This window comes from Telopea speciosissima, chromosome 5 (genome assembly GCF_018873765.1).
Source record: "Telopea speciosissima isolate NSW1024214 ecotype Mountain lineage chromosome 5, Tspe_v1, whole genome shotgun sequence".
NCBI lineage: Eukaryota > Viridiplantae > Streptophyta > Magnoliopsida > Proteales > Proteaceae > Telopea > Telopea speciosissima.
The window spans coordinates 6351775-6368521 of NC_057920.1; the positions used below are offsets into that span (position 1 = coordinate 6351775).

At 41.5% G+C, this 16747-nt stretch overlaps 1 protein-coding gene and 1 long non-coding RNA gene across 2 annotated transcripts in view; both read right to left on the reverse strand.

The window, feature by feature from the left end:
- The window catches only part of LOC122661801 (MORC family CW-type zinc finger protein 3-like), a 60725-nt gene that overhangs the window by 13251 nt on the left and 30727 nt on the right, over positions 1 to 16747 (reverse strand). Inside the window, exon 9 of the mRNA XM_043857311.1 lies at positions 16530 to 16688. Within this exon, the coding sequence (XP_043713246.1) occupies positions 16530 to 16688 (159 nt within the window). The remainder of the gene's footprint in view (positions 1 to 16529; positions 16689 to 16747) is intronic.
- LOC122662705 lies at positions 169 to 6044 on the reverse strand. The gene is made up of 3 exons (XR_006333081.1): positions 6032 to 6044; positions 3368 to 3370; positions 169 to 324 (listed from the first exon to the last, which is right to left on the reverse strand). It is a non-coding gene; the product is annotated as an uncharacterized LOC122662705 (long non-coding RNA).

Below are 16747 nucleotides of genomic sequence, written 5' to 3' on the forward strand. Positions count from 1 at the left end.
ATGAACAGGCTACGTACTTCTTTAAGGTCTTTCATTATTCTTTTTATAAATAGAATTATTTTGGTAATCCATCTTCTTTTTTTTTTTCCTTTTAAATTCTTAGAACTATAAAAAAAGAACTTCCACTTTTTGAAAATTTTTTTCTCGAGTTTTTTAAAATGAGGAAGGGGTCAAATTTATCCCGATGAGAGCAAGAGTAATAATACAGTCTATAATGTTACAACAGCAGGTATGGTAAGCAAAATTGTAAGGAAAGAAAAGGAGGGATATGAAATAACCATAGTGGATACATTGAATGGACACCAAGTAGTTGAAATTATACCTCTTTATCCATGGGCGATGAGTTCTGATGTATTTGGTCTACCTGTATTTATATAGGCTTTAATTTTGTGCTTATCCTAATTGTAGGTTCAGCATAATTCAAGGTTTGGCCAAAATTTCACAAAATTTAGCGAAAAATTTCAGTTTCAACAGATGTAGAAACGAAACCTTGAATTATATGCAAAGAATATAGAGTTTCAGAGGATTAAAGTAGGGTGGATGAAGTGGAGAGGGGCATCCAGAGTGTTATGTGATCAACGGATCCCTTTAAAGCTTAAAGAAAAGTTTCACATGACAGTAATAAAACCGATTATGATGTATGGCACGGAGTGTTGGGGAGTTGTCATATAGATAAGCTAAGTGTAGCAAAGATGAGGATGTTGAGATGGATGACTGGCAAAACCAGGAAGGATAATGTAAGGAATGACCATATTAGAACTGGTCTGGAAGTAGCTCCGATTTAAGACAAGCTATGAGAAAATCGTTTGAGGTGGTATGGTCATGTTCAACGGAGGCCTTCAGATGCTCCAGTTCGGAGGAGTGACTTGATTTAGATTCAAGGTACTAAAAGAGCTAGGGGTAGGCCTAAAATGACATTAGGAGAAGTGGTGAGGAAAGACATGCATAGTGATGCAGAGCTGAAGCACTACATCCGCAAGAAGAAGAGGCACAAGAAGCTGATCCCCAAGTAGTAGTAGCAGTAGTTCCATAGTTTTTGTAAAGTGTTTTGTATTTTTAAATTGAACCGGCCCAACCTGGTTGAACCAGTGGTTCAATTTAAGTGACTTAAGTCATCTCTTTATTGATGTAATTTCCCTTTTTTTTTTTTTTTTGGGTCCACAGTCCCACGAATTTAGAAGGGAGGTGGAATAGTGTTACCCTGCTAGGAGTTTCATACTCCTAGGCTGAATAGGAGCAAGGCCCTTGGGCCATTATATAAGCAATAGAAATCGTGGAGCACCACACTCTCCACTTTTGAAAAATTAAATTGCTTTGCAAGCTGCAGTTACTTGTCTTCTTCCTTGACGAATTGTCTTGTGTTTGATCAAGACTGGTGAGATTGGTGTCTGATCCAATCGACACTTTGCGGTATGAAGCCCGAGTGGGTTCTTCTCAAGCTCACTTTGTTCAAATTCTGATTTTTATTCAAGTTCCTCCATCAACAAGTTGTTGTCAATCACTTTCTGCCATTACAAGTAAGTTGGAAGCACCCCCATCCCTATGTTTCTGCTCCTACCTAACCCTCTACAATCCCAAACCCAAACATTCCCCTTTATTATTTTAAGTTTCCCATGAACCTAAAACCTGCACAAACCAATCCACCCATCAAAAACCTACCAAACCAGAGCCGAATTACCCTCTCTGCCCCTCTTGTACTCGATCCTAACCTAATGTAAGACTAGGTTATTGTTAACAAAACAGGTTTGTGGAATAATGCTTGAATGATCAATGAGATCAATCAAGCTCTCTATTTATAATAATAAAAGAGATTACAAGGGAAAACACTATTCATGACACTGTTCACGTGAACAGTGTCACAGCCCTAATTACATTTCTACCCTTGCTCATAAATACATAAATAAAGAATAAATAAAACACCCAAAAGACCAGAATACCCCCATGGTATTCTGGTGTACATAATTTAACACTCCCCCTCAAGTTGGTGCAAATATATCAATCATGCCCAACTTGACTAGAATGGGATGGAACAATTTCCCAGATAATCCCTTAGTGAAGATATCAACAACCTGATCAGCAAACTTCACAAAGGGAACACAAATCAACCCTTCTTCCAGCTTTTCCTTGATGAAATGTCTGTCACTTCAACATGTTTAGTGCGATCATGCTGTACTGGGTTGTGTGCAATGCTGATTGCAGCTTTGTTATCACAGTACAACATCATGGGAAGATGAACAGGAACACCAAGATCTTGTAGCAAGCCTTTCAACCAAAGTAACTCACAAATGCCCTGTGTCATAGCCTGAAACTCGGCTTCAGCACTAGAACGAGCCACCACATTCTGCTTCTTGCTACGCTAAGTGACCACATTGCCTCCTATAAAAGAACAGTACCCAGAGATAGACTTCTGATCTGCAGAACCAGCCCAGTCAGCATCGGTATACGCCTCTACCCGTAGGTTACCATTAGGAGACAAAATAATGCCTTTTCCAGGAGCTGACTTCAAGTAGTTGAGAATCCGAAGAACAGCCTCCATGTGAGAAGAATAGGGATCATGCATGAACTGACTCACAGTACTCACAGCAACAGCAATATCTGAACGAGTGTGTGAGAGATAAATCAGCTTTCCCACTAGGCGTTGGTACCGGCCTTTATCAACAGGTTCACCCTCCTTTTCTTTGAGACGAACAGTAGCCTCCATAGGAGTATCTGAAGGGTGGCATCCTAACAGACCAGTTTCAGCCAACAAGTCTAGGACATACATCCTTTGGGAGAGAAAGATGCCTTTAGAAGATCTGGCAACCTCAATCCCAAGAAAGTACCGTAGTGGCCCTAGATCTTTAATCTTGAATTCCTGCCCAAGAAACCTCTTCAACCGGCTGATCTCATCCCCATCATTGCCTGTAACCACAATGCCATCCACATACACTATAAGAACAGTGAGCTTCTCACCAGGCCTCTTTATAAAGAGAGTATGATCAGCATTACTTTGCTTGTAGCCAACAGATGTCATTGCTTTGTGGAACCGACCAAACCATACTCGAGGTGACTGCTTCAGCCCATACAGTGGTCGCTTCAATTTGCACACCTTGCCTTTATTATTGTCAGAAGAAAGACCTGGTGGAATATCCATGTATACCTCCTCACAAAGTTCCCCATTTAGGAAGGCATTCTTCACATCCAACTGTTGGAGATCCCATCCAAGATTAACTGCACACGACAGTAAAACCTGAACTGTATTCAATTTTGCAACAGGGGCAAAAGTCTCCTGATAGTCAATCCCATATGTTTGGGTGAAGCCCTTTGCAACCAAACGTGCCTTATACCAATCCACAGACCCATCAATCTTTTGTTTGACCACAAACACCCACTTACATCCCACTGGTTTTTTTCCTGGAGGGAGGGTTATAAGATCCCAAGCGTTGTTTTTTTCTAAAGCTCTCATTTCTTCCAACATAGTTGCCTTCTACTTTCCATTTGTATATGCTTCCTGCCAGTTTTTAGGAATAGAAACAGAAGAAAGAGAGGACACAAATGCACGAAAAGATGGAGAAAGAGAACTATAAGAAACAAAGCGAGAAATGGGATGCAGGGTGCAAGTCCTAGTACCTTTTCGATGAGCAATAGGTAGGTTGGAAGGAGAAGTCTCACCACAAGGAGGAGGATCTGACTCCTGGGTCGGCAATTGGATAGGTATTGGTGCCTCAGTGGATTGATGCTGCCCTCTGTTGGAGTGTCTCTTGTAGGTGATGATATTAGAATTGTCAATTCTCTTCGAAATTCATTGATGGTTCTCTGGACTGGAGTAAACTCCCCCTGACAATGATCATTACCACCATTATTTCCTACACACTCCCCTGTAAAGGAGTCCCTACAGATGAAGGGACAGCAGCAAAAGGAAGTTGGACAGCAGCCAAAGGAAGAATTTTAAGGGGAGGAAACATAAGCACATCTTCACTAGAACCAGAATTCTCCCCCTGAAGATGTGTAGACTGATAATAGGCAAGAATTTCATGAAAGACCACATCCATACTGACCAAAGTACGACGAGAAGGAGGGTGGTAACACTTATAACCTTTCTAGGTTGGAGAGTAACCTAAAAAAATACACCTTAACCCACGAGGATCAAATTTGCCATGAGGTTTAGTGTCTCTGGCATAAAACACACACAACCGAAAACTTTGGGAGGAACCACAAAGGTGGAATTCCCATCTAAAACAATAGCAAGGGAGTGGGCTTTGAAAACTTAGATCAGAGAAATTTTGGCTCTGATACCATGTTAACAAAATAGGTTTGTGGAATAATGCTAGAATGATCAATGAGGTCAGTCAAGCTCTCTATTTATAATAATAAAAGAGATTACAAGGGGAAATACTATTCATGACACTGTTCACGTGAACAGTGTAACAGCCCTAATTACATTTCTACTCTTGCTCATAAATACATAAATAAAGAATAAATAAAACACCCAAAAGACCAGAATAACCCCATGGTATTCTGATGTACATAATTTAACAGTTATTAGTCCCAAAAACCCACAATTCAAAAAAATGGAATAAACTCAGTATTAGAAACTTAAGGTTTCCAGCCAAACCAGGCATGTGATGGTGATCAAACTTGGATCGAGTGTAGAGGTTGGTAAGAGGATCATTGGCTCCAAATCTCATCCAATTGTGATGGTTGGATGTTGAAATATAAGAGAAACACCAAATTAGAAGGTTATGGAAAACCTTCAAAACAGAACTGATCTTGGGCTCCAATGGCAACCGGTTGTAGACCTTGATGGTAGGAGCTTTGTCTGCAAGTTTGGATCAATCTTGATGGCCAGAAGAGGAGATGGAGGAGGGAGAATGAACATAGAAGGTTAGTGGATATGGGAGGTTTCAGCCTGTGGAGTGAGGTGAAATAGGAGATCGAGTGGAGGGAATAGAAGGGGGATGATGTGCAACAAAACCCAGCAGGGTTTGTTGATGGAATATAGAGATCCACAGCCTTGAAGTTGTAGCAGGGAGTCAACACACAGGAACAGCAGCAGGGTCACTCGATTGGATGATGCAGCAGCAGCACAGCCTGGGCTAGAGATTTGGAGAGCAGCAGCAACCTTCGGATGATCTTCTCAGTGGTTGTAACAGCTTCAATAACACAGCAGCACAAGGGAATCTCGATTGGGATGGAGAGAATGGAGAAGAAGAGAATAAGAAAGTAGGGGATAGGTGGATTAGGCTCTCTCAGCCAGGCTCCTTCAGCCCTTCATTGTCACTCAATTTGAGAAGGAGAAATCAATCCTCAAAAGCAATTTTTCACTCATCTTCTTAAAATCGTGGGGGCTTCTAAATGCCATTACAAATATATAGAGGGCTATGCTTGCACCTCAAGTTAGAAGAAAATAGAAACTTAACATACTAGACTTGCAACATGAAAATATAAACGATTTTAAATAACTAGGACTGAAAGAAAATAGCAACAAAATAAAATCTTGGGGCTGTGACACTGTTCATGCGAACAGTAACGTGATCTACATCATAACCCCAGCCTCATCCACCAACTCAAAACCCTAGATTCCCCTATTTTATCCTTTTTCCAAAACCCCCTATATTGCTGTTAAATCAAATCAGCACACTTAACTCCATTAAAACATCTCAGGATCTTCACTGTTAGACTCCCCTACACATACCCAACCTAACCATAACCCTAATTTCACCAAAAACCTAGTTTTAACCTAGCCAATTTACCTGTTCATAATAGATCCTGGTTGTTTGGTACCTAGTTGGTTCCCTACCAATCTAGAACTACATTAAGTGGTATCAGAGCCATGAATGAACATAGTAGACCATTACCAACAACACCTGATCCTATGGCTACAATGTTTGAGATGTTCAAAAGTTCTTTGCTGAACAGAGGGCTATATCTGAAGAAATAAGAGCTGAACAAAGAGCTATGTCTGCTGAACAAAGGACTATCAATGAAAGGTTACAACTAATTGAGTAACGACAGGTTACTCCTGTTAGGGACAGCAATCTGTCCATGGAACAGAACAGATATCAGTTGCAATCCCACGTTCACGGTTCACCGACCTCCTAGAAGACACAGGGGAGACAGGTACAGAGATCACAAGGAAGACAAGTATGGAGAAGACAGAGAAGACAAGGAACGACAAAGAACTCCAGAGAATCGTATGAGCTTTGAAGACCGTATGAGGTCTTATATAAATGTTGATAATGGTGCTCCTCGTCAACGCCATGGTGATTGATGACGTTCAAAAGGTCAAGCTTGAATTAAAGGAATTCGATGGCAACCATGAACCAGATGTATTTTATGATTGATTAGCTGCACCGGGTGCTTATTTTGATTGGTTTGATTTACCTGAGGATAGAAAGATAAAACTAGCACGTACTAAGCTAGTGGGTTCCACCCGTGAATAGTGGAGAACTACTGAAGGCACTGAGCCTAATACATGGTCTGAAATGAAGCATGAGTTGAGAAAGAAATATCTGCCCAGGCACTTTAGGGCACAATTACAGGACCAGCTGAACACCCTTCGCCAAGGGAATATGACTGTGGCTGAGTATATGCAAAAGTTCGAATCACTCTCAAAAGATTTCCATGAGGACGACAGATGTGCTATTGGGAAGGCCATGGTTATATGATAACGATGTTCCAATTGGTGGAAGAAAGAACCAATGTATATTCCAACACAAGGGACAGCAAACAGTGTTCCATCCACTTAACCTACCTGCTGAACTGTGCCAACTACAATCATTGTGCACCAATCAAAAGGGTACAGGTCATGGAAAGAAGTTATTGGCTGTTCCATAGGAAGAATTTGAGAAAAACCAGCAAAGATTCAGGTCCGATTTTTGCACTGGTTACCAGAGAAGCCACTCCATAGACAGAGGTACAGCTTTCACAGCCCATTAAAGAGCTGTTGTCCGACTTTTCTGATGTGGTACTGGAGGAATTACCCAATGAATTACCTCCCTTGAGAGACATTCAGCATTATAGAATTAAAACTTGCGAGATCTCGTTTTTTCCCAGGGTCGAGACGAGATGGCATACGAAACAAAAAAGTACCCCAACTCCCTCGAGATCTTGACCCAAACTCCTTTATATGAGTGCCAGATCTGGTTGCTTAAATCTGATTTATATTGAAGGAGTTATGTACCAGTCAAACTTAATTTGGTGTGCACGAATGCTGTCAAAATCGCTCTGAATGAAAATATATTTTTGGACATCAAAACAAATGAATATTTTACCGCACTTTTGGTTTTTAGCAATGTTTTTCCATATTAAGATTTATGGAATTTTTAGATTAGAGAAAAACCCCAACATTAGAAAGTTGAAAATGACACCTACCGTCGCAAATCCAGTTTTTGTTCTTGAACTGGGGGGTTGACTTTTTTTTTTTTTGGATATTGATTTTTTAACTATTTTTATTGGATTCAAATAGGGGGTATTTGCTTATTTATGAATAATATCTTAAGTAAATGAAATACAAAAGAATTTACTTAAATGTTATTATGCATAAGTAAGTGTTTATCCTGTGTCTGTCCTGGTTTCCCACTAAGTGAAACTCCAATTTGGAATTTGTTTTTGCAAAATCTGATAGTGCCAATGTGTTTAGATAGCCTAAAATAGGCTGAGTACCAAGTTTCCGATCCAAACTAGGTCTAAAACCCATCGAAACTAGCCTTCGAGTTGAAAAAAAAAAATACACTAACTCGATTGAGATCTCGCGAGATCTCAAGTCAACTCGGTTTTTCCCAAGGTCGAAACCTGGTCGAGTTTCGAATTTTAGTTCCATGTTCAACATGCAACTGATTTGATACCTGGTTTTGTGTTATCTAATCTGCCCACGTACCATCTTATCCCCACGGAGCATGATGAACTCAAGAGACAAGTGGAAGAGTTGCTACAAAAGGGTTTCATACAAGAGAGCCCAAGTCCTTGTGCTTTTCTAGATCTACTCAATCCAAAGAAGGACGGCCCTTGGCGTATGTGCTTGGACAACAGAGCTACCAACAAGATCACAATCAAGTACAGGTTTCCCATTCCCCGGCTTGATGACATGATAGACATGTTGTCTGGTTATATGATCTTCTCCAAGATAGATTTGTGAAGTGGTTACCATCAGATTCGTATCCGACTTGGAGACGAATGGAACACTGTCTTCAAAACCAAAGATGGCCTGTTTGGATGGAAGGTTATGCCTTTTGGTTTGAAGAATGCCCCCAACACTTTCATGAGAGTCATGACATAAGTACTTCGTCTTTTCATTGGTAAATTTTTGGTTGTTTATTTTGATGATATTTTCGTTTATGGTAAGCACCCAGATGAGCACATTGACCACTTGAAGCAAGTTTTGAGAGTACTCCGTCAAGAGAACAGCAATCTCAAGAAGTGCTCTTTCATGCTGCCCAAGGTTATATTCCTTGGTTTTATTGTTTCTTCACGAGGGGTTGAAGCTCATCCAGAGAAGGTCAAATGTATTGTTGAATGGCCTACACCAAAGTCAGTTGCTGAAGTCCGTAGCTTCAACGACTTGGCTTCTTTCTACAGAAGGTTTATTCAGAATTTCAGTGCGATCATGGCACCCAATACAGAATGTACCAAAAAGAGTAAGGGGAAGTTTGAATGGACAGCTACAGCAAACAAGGCCTTTCAACTGATCAAGAAGAAAATGATAGAGGCTCCAATTTTACGCTTACCAGCCTTTGGCCGTATATTTGAGGTGGCAACTATTGCTTCACATGTTGGTCTGGGAGGTATACTGATGCAAGGTGGGCACCCTATTGCTTTTTATAGTGAGAAACTTAATGAGGCCAAGCAGCAATGTTCCACATATGGCCTAAAACTCTATGTTGTTGTCCAAGTGCCATGCCATTGGAGACACAATCTTGTTGGCAAAGAGTTCATCCTATACACTGATCATGAAGCACTCAAGCACCTTCACTCACAAAAGTCAATCAGCAATCGACATGGAAGGTGGGTTGTTTATCTACAAGAGTTTGTGTTTGCTTTAAAATACAAGTCAAGAAAGGAAAACACAGTAGCTGATGCACTGAGTAGAAAAGTACTGACTTTGAATACATTTTCAGCAAATGCACTTAGCATCGAGCATATCCGTGATGAGTATACTAGTGATAAGGACTTTAGTATCCTATATGCTAAGTTGCAGCAAGGTGGGCAGCACCTTAAGTATGCTATTCACGATGGTTATTTGTTCTTAGGAACAAGGTTGTGCATACCAGATTCTTCCCTACGCCATAACATTATTAGGGAGTTACAGGGAGGAGGCCTGGGAGGACAATTTGGGAATGACAAGACCATCTTACAGGTGACCGATTGTTATTTCTGGCCCCACATTGCTAAAGATGTGGGACATGTGATCAAGAGGTATCGAGTGTGTCAGCTAGCAAAGGGAGACAAACACAATACCGGTCTCTATTCACCCTTGCCGGTTCCTCATGCACCATGGGTTGATCTCAACATGGATTTTGTTCTTGGACTACCACCTACATGGGAACGGTATGATTCTATTATGGTTGTGGTAGATCGATTCACGAACATGGCTCACTTCATTCCATCATTCCATGTAGAAAGACACTTGATGCTTCCCATAGGCCGAAGCTATTCTTCAGGGAAATAGTGTGTATCCATGGGCTGCCAAACACTATTGTTTCAGACAGGGATGTGAAGTTTATGAGTTACTTCTGGAAGACCTCGTGGTTGAAGACCAATACCAAGCTTCTATTCTCTACTGGTTTCCACCCACAAATTGACGGGCATACAACAGTGGTGAACAGAAGCCTGGGAAATTTATTGAGGTGTTTGGTCAAAGATTATGAGAAGACTTGGCCCTCCATTCTTGTTTTTGCTCAGTTCGCCTACAACAATTCAGTGAATAGAACAACAGGACATACTCTTGAAATTTTACTTGGAGTTCAGCCAAGGCGTCCCACTGATCTTGAAGCTGATGAGTTTTTGCACAACATCACAGAGGTACATGCTGATGTTCAAAGAAGAATTGCTCTCACTAATGAAAATTATAAGGCTAATGCTGCTAGACATCAACGATATGTAGAGTTCAAGCCAGGAGACATGGTCATGGTTAGAGTTAACCCTGAGAGGCACCAGCCGGGTGTCAACAACAAGCTCCATTCTAAGAAGATGGGTCCACACAAGTTACTGAAACATATCGGACCTAATGCTTATGTGCTAGAGTTGCCTGCTAATATGGGCATAAGCAGCATCTTCAATGTGGCTGATTTACATCTTTATGTGGGACATCACTCAGATGATGGAGACTCTGAACAAATGCTGAGGCTACCCCAACTCAAACCACCCACTGAAGACATTATTGAAGAAGCTATAGACGACATGCACAAGACCACTCGACTTGGCAGCGGTTAGCATGCTTTCCTTGTCAAGTAGAAAGGACGCCCATGCCAGGAGAACCCATGGATTCATGCTGACGACTTCAAGAAGCTCGACACCAAGTTGCATGATCGTTACATGTCCCTCATCCATTCGTCAGAGACAAATGTTTTCAAGTCGAGGAGAGCTGATGCAGACCTGAAGCACTCCCCCTCAAGATGGAGAATAAATGTCATGCATTCCCATCTTGCATAATAGGGTACTAAACTGAAGAGATGTAAGACTAAGGGTGTTAAAAGGTCCGGTTTCGGTTAAACCGTTTAATTAAACAGTCTCAATTTTGAAACCATAACCGAACCATTTATTAAACGGTTTCACGTTGTCAATTTTAAACGGTTCGGTTCAGCTTCGGTAAACGATTTCAGTTTGCTATTGCCACATTTATGTACATTTAAGAGTGTTAACTGGTTTATTCGGTCAAACGGTCCAGTTCGGTTTAAACCGTTTAATTAAACGGCCCCTCAATTTTGAAACCATAACCAAACCGTTTACTAAACGGTTTCACGGTTCGGTTTCGGTAAACGTTTCGTTTGCTTTTGACACCCTTATGTAAGACCTTTGGTGAAGATGTCCGCCAGTTGATCACCAATCTTCACAAAAGTTGTGCAGATGCAGCCTGAGTCTATCTTCTCCTTGATGAAGTGTTTGTTCACTTCGATGTGCTTTGTTCTGTCATGTAGCACTGGGTTGTAAGCAATGCTTATAGCCGCTTTGTTATCACAGTAGAGCCACATAGGTCCTGCAGTGTCAAACCCCAACATCGGGATCAATCGCCTCAAACATATGAGTTCGCAAAGTCCATGAGCCATAGCCCTTAATTCTGCCTCTGCACTTGATCTAGCTATAATAGGCTGCTTTTTGCTTCTCCATGTGACTAAGTTACCTCCCACAAATGTGCAATAGCCAAATGTAGACCTTCCGTTTGAGATGGATCCAGCCCAGTCGGAATCTGTGAAACCTTCTACTCTCAAGTGATTATACCTGGCATGCAATAGTCCTTTCCCTGGAGAGGACTTCAAGTATCTGAGAATGCGGTATAGAGCATCCAAGTGCCCACTCTTGGGAGCATCCATAAATTAGCTCACCACTCCCACTTCATAAGAAATATCTGGGTGAGTCATAGACAAATAGATGAGCTTCCCCATTAGCCTCTGGTACTTCCCTGCATCAATAAGAGAGGGGCCACAATCTTCTCCTAGCCATCTCAACTCTGTCATCATCAGTCACTACAATGTCATCAACATAAACAAAAAGCTTTGTGATGGTATTATTACTTTGCCAAGTAAATATAGTGTGGTCAGCTTGACTCTGGGAATATCCATTCTTCAGAACAGCCTGCCTGAACCGCTCAAACCATGCCTTTGGGGACTGTTTGAGACCATATAAAGCCTTCTTGAGAAGGCACACCTTCCCTTCAGCTCAAGGAAACTTGAAGCCAGAAGGGGGTTGCATGTACACTTCCTCTAAGTCACCATGGACAAAGGCATTCTTCACATCTAACTAATATAGTGGCCAATCTCTATTGGCTGCCAATGATAAGAGGACCCTTATAGAATTGTGCTTAGCCACAGGAGCAAATGTCTCTTGATAGTCAACACCATACACTTGATTGTACCCTTTGGCCACCAACCTTGCCGTGTACCACTCAATTGTACCATCTGACCGATACTTAATTGTGCAGACCCATCTGCATCCAACTGGAACTTCTCCCCTGGGGACATCTACCAATTTCCTAGTACCATTTTTCTCAAGAGCCATCATTTCCTCAAACATGGTTTGCTTCCACTTTGGGTCAAACATAGCTTCAGTGACATTTTTGGAAATGGAAACAGAACAGAGGGCAACAGTAAAGGCAACAGTTGTAGGAGAAAGAGCATCATAGGAAACAAATTGGGCTATAGGATTAGTGCAAGGCCTCTTACCTTTCCTAACAGCAATAGAAGGAAGGGAAGGGATGTCACCTGACCGAGGATGGTGGAGCTCAGGATGTGGATCCAAAGAGGACTTTTGGCAGGTCTTCTTCTTCTTCCTCCAGCAACCTCTTTTGTACACAACTGGCTCCTTCATTACCAGAACCACCACCTGACTGATTACCAATATCAACCACAACTACTTCTTTGTGTTTCCCAATGTCAAACATAAAGGGAGAAATACGTTGGGAGAAGGAAAGGGAATATCATCAACAACCTTTTCACTCTCACTATTCTCCCCCCTGAAGAGGATGCTGATGAGGAGCAAAGAAGGGCATGGATTCAAGGAAGGTAACATCTTTGGAGAGGAGACGCCGATGGGAGGAAGGATGGTAGCACTTGTAGCCTTTGCTAGTAGAGGAATACCCAAGAAAGAGGCATTTGAGAGCCTTTTGGGTCAAGTTTAGTGCAAGAGGATTTGTTGACATGGACATAACAAACATACCCAAAGACCTAGGGGGGAAGAGAGAAAGCAAAAAAACCTGAGACAAGGTTTCCAAAAGAGATTTGGAACCAAGGAGTTTCGTAGGCATGTAGTTGATGAGAAAGGAGGCAGTAAGAAGAGCATCAGACCAAAAAGTCTTAGGAACATGCATGCCAAACAAAAGTCTCCGAGTGACCTCCAATAAATAGCGATTTTTCCTCTCAGCTACCCCATTTTGTTGGGGTGTGTCAACACAAGCTAGCTGATGGATAATGTCATTATCCGTAAAGAAGTTGTGGAGGTCACCAAACATGTACTCCCCTCACTTTACCAGAACGGACAATCGTGATTCGGGTTTCAAACTGAGTAAGAATCATCTAATAAAAATTTTTAAATGCATCACAGACATCACTCTTATGTTTCATCAAAACAGTCCAAGTAGTGCGAGAATAGTAATCAACAAATGAAACAAAGTAGCGATAGCCAAATAAAGAGGTAGTAGGAGAGGGTCCCCCAAAAAAAAACCAGTGTGCACAAGGTGAAAAGGAATAATAGATCTATTACCCTGATATGGATAAGATGAATGACAATGTTTGGCAAACATACATGGTTCACATTGAAAAACATAGGAAGAAGAAAAATAAGAAAATAAATGAGGTAATTGTTTGCACACTACAACAAAAGATGGATGGCCACGTCGACGATGCCATAACATTACAGAATCCACAGAACTACTATCACTACGTCCACACACATAGGACCGAGCTATGGGCAAAAAAGATGGTTGAGGCTCAAGAATATAGAGAGAGACCTTTTTTCTTATGTCCACTACCAATAATCCTCTTCGTCACCAAATCCTGAAAAAGACAATGGGAAAGGAAAAAGTGACAACAATTCAGGGATTTAGTTAAGTGATTCACGGATAAAAGATTAGTGGAAAAATTAGGGGCATAAAGAACGGAACCAAGAGAAATGGAAGATGTAATAGGAATACTGCCCTTACCAGAAATGGAGGGAAGGGAGCCATCAACCACCTTAACCTTATCCCTACCAAAACAAATAGTGTAGGAATCATAATAGTGGGACGTACCAATCATGTTGTCAGTGGTACCAGAGGCAATGACCTAAGATGGGGTTGTGGTAGAAGCTTATATGGAGGCCTGCAAAGCTAAGGATGATGAGGAATCTGCCACTGTAGGTGTAGAAGGTGAGCTGCCCAAATGGCAGATGTGACATTGACCTTGTGAAATGTTGCAATGTCCTCCCTGGAGAGTAACCTGGAGTCGGCCTATATGCTAGGTGGGTACTCTAGAGTATCAATCTCAGTCATTACAGGATGTGCTCTAGCTCCCCCTCTACGGCCACCAAGTGTACCAAGAGGACGGCCATGAGGAGCCCAACACCTCTCTCTATTATGCCCAGGTCTCCCACAATGGTTGCATCTAGGCCTCTCTCTATCATCTCCACGGGGTGGCCCTTGGCCTCTGCCACCATTACGGCAATCTCTCTGCAAGCTAGAGGAAAGAGCAGATGCCTCAAGGGAGGATGCAAGCTCCATGGCTACCCTCTAAATCTCCTCACTCTGCAAATAACTGCAAACCTCATCTAAGGATGGAAGAGGAGACATGCCCAAGATCTGTATACGGATGGGCTCATACTCCGAGTTCAATCCACCAAGAAGGATAAGAACCCGTTCCTTCTCAAGAGTGCAATAAACCTTTGCTTCATCTTCTGGGCTGGTTAGGTGAAGATCCCTGTAATGATCATACTCTTCCTAAAGACCAATGATATTATTATAATATCAAAACTAGACTTATCCCCTTGCTTCATTGTAATGAACTTCTAGAGAAGCAACATAGTCAAAGGTTTTGGAAACACTATCATACATATCCTTTGGCAGCTTCCTCTCTCATAAATCTACTACCAATCTCAGGTTTCATAGGGAAGATAAGCGAAGTCATAACCGTGGAATTCTCTGTCTCCCATTTGGGATATGCTGGGTCATCTAGAGTGGGGGCTTTGATGGTGCCTGTAACTTACCCTAGCTTCCCCTACTCCGCAGGGAAAGCTTCACCGAATGTGCCCAACTGTCTAAGTAGTTGGTATTGTCCAACTTCACAAGAGAAATTTGAGTATTGGGGTGGTCAAAACCACTAGAGTAGGAGAAACACTACCCGGAACAACTTCTATCGATCCACTGATTCCAAACATGATGAAGAAACAAGTGTGAACACCGAAATTCAATTGGGGAGTATAGTCTCAACCCAAAAAGACTCAAAAAGGCCTTTCAAACACTGGTAAGCACAGTCCAACAATCAAACAAAACAAATATCTAAGAGAATATCAACTTCACCAAATCCTTCAAAGCATAGCTTCATTATACAACCGCTATGAAGCTGAAACAATCATAAAGCACCAGCCTCAAGCAAACCAAAGTATCATAGAACCATTTCTCAGGCAAAACAGAGAAAAAAGGAGCTGGCAGTAACTTGAAAACAAGGCAAAACTGAGTTGCTCAGCTCCAACTTGTAGAAGCATGGAGCAAGACCATAGGAGTGTTAACGAACACCCTAGGGTGATCCAAAGGAGCCTAATTTCAGCTGCGACACTGGCCGAATGAAGGAGAGAGAGAAAAATTACCAAAATAGGCTGGAGGTAACATGGCCATGGCTGGATTGGCTTGAGATGGGCTTCGAATGCCTATTTCTTCAAAAGAGGTGCTCTTTTAGTGTCTCTATGGTCTCCATGGTCTCCATTCATGCTCCTTGCAAGATTTCTTCAAACACTTCACATAAGAATCCCTTCTTTGGAACCCCTTTGTAACCTAGGGTTTCCAAAGAGAGAGATGAAGGAACAAGAAGATAACTCGACTCTCAAACCAACAGAGTGTGCTCTGATACCAAGTTGGAAGTTAACAAATGAAAAGAACAAGGAGAAAGAAGGCTGAAGAAGATGGAGGAGAAGAGAAGAGAAGATGGTGGAATGTTGTGTGTTGGGGTATTGTCTCCACCACACCTATATTACTTCACTAATAATATAAGAGGAATTACATACACCTCCCTACAGAGGTAAAAGGTAAAAAAGAAAAATTACAATATAAGGTAACTAGACAATAAACTAATTCCTAAAGTACCCTTATTACATAAACTCTAACAACTGACAGATACCATACAAAAGGAAATCCTTGTACACAGCATGGTGGATCTTCCCTTTTAAAGGAAAATACTTTCTGGTTATTAAATATTAAGCATCAAGGAACACAAACAAGGGGGAAATCCAAAACAGTACAGTTTTAGAAAAAATAACTACTGTAGCGCAGTCTTTGCAATTGAAGCTCACTGTTTAGAAGAAAGATCAAATAACTTAAAAATGGCTAAATTAATGAAAGTGAAAATTGGAAAGGGAGATAAGGTCCCAGATCCAGAGGCTCACTGTCCAAAACAATGAACAAAGAACTAAGAAGCTAAACAAACACAACAGACGGGCTAAGAGATGTCACAGAGAAAAATCTAATACAAGGCAATACATCTGAAATCTTGCTACAGAACAACACAAGTCTAAACGAACATTTTCTATAGCGACAATGAAGGGCTCATGCTAGATGGGGTACAGACAAATATCTAGATCAGGCACCCACCATTACGCCCTTTCCTTCTTCTTTTTTTTGGGCCGGGGGGGGGGGGGGCGCATTACAAATGTACCTCAATTAAGCGACCATGCCAGTACAAGAAAATTCCACAATTCATTTGCTCCCATTCTAGCTGACTGCGGCCAAGAGTCAATTTAACGGGCTTTCCCAAGAGAGTATCTTCTACAACAAGAGTCCTATTCAAGGATCTTGCCAGGGGTCGAGTTTTAACCTGTTGAAGTAGTCAATAAAGCAAAGAAATTAGATCTAGGTCAATCCATTCAAAATGAT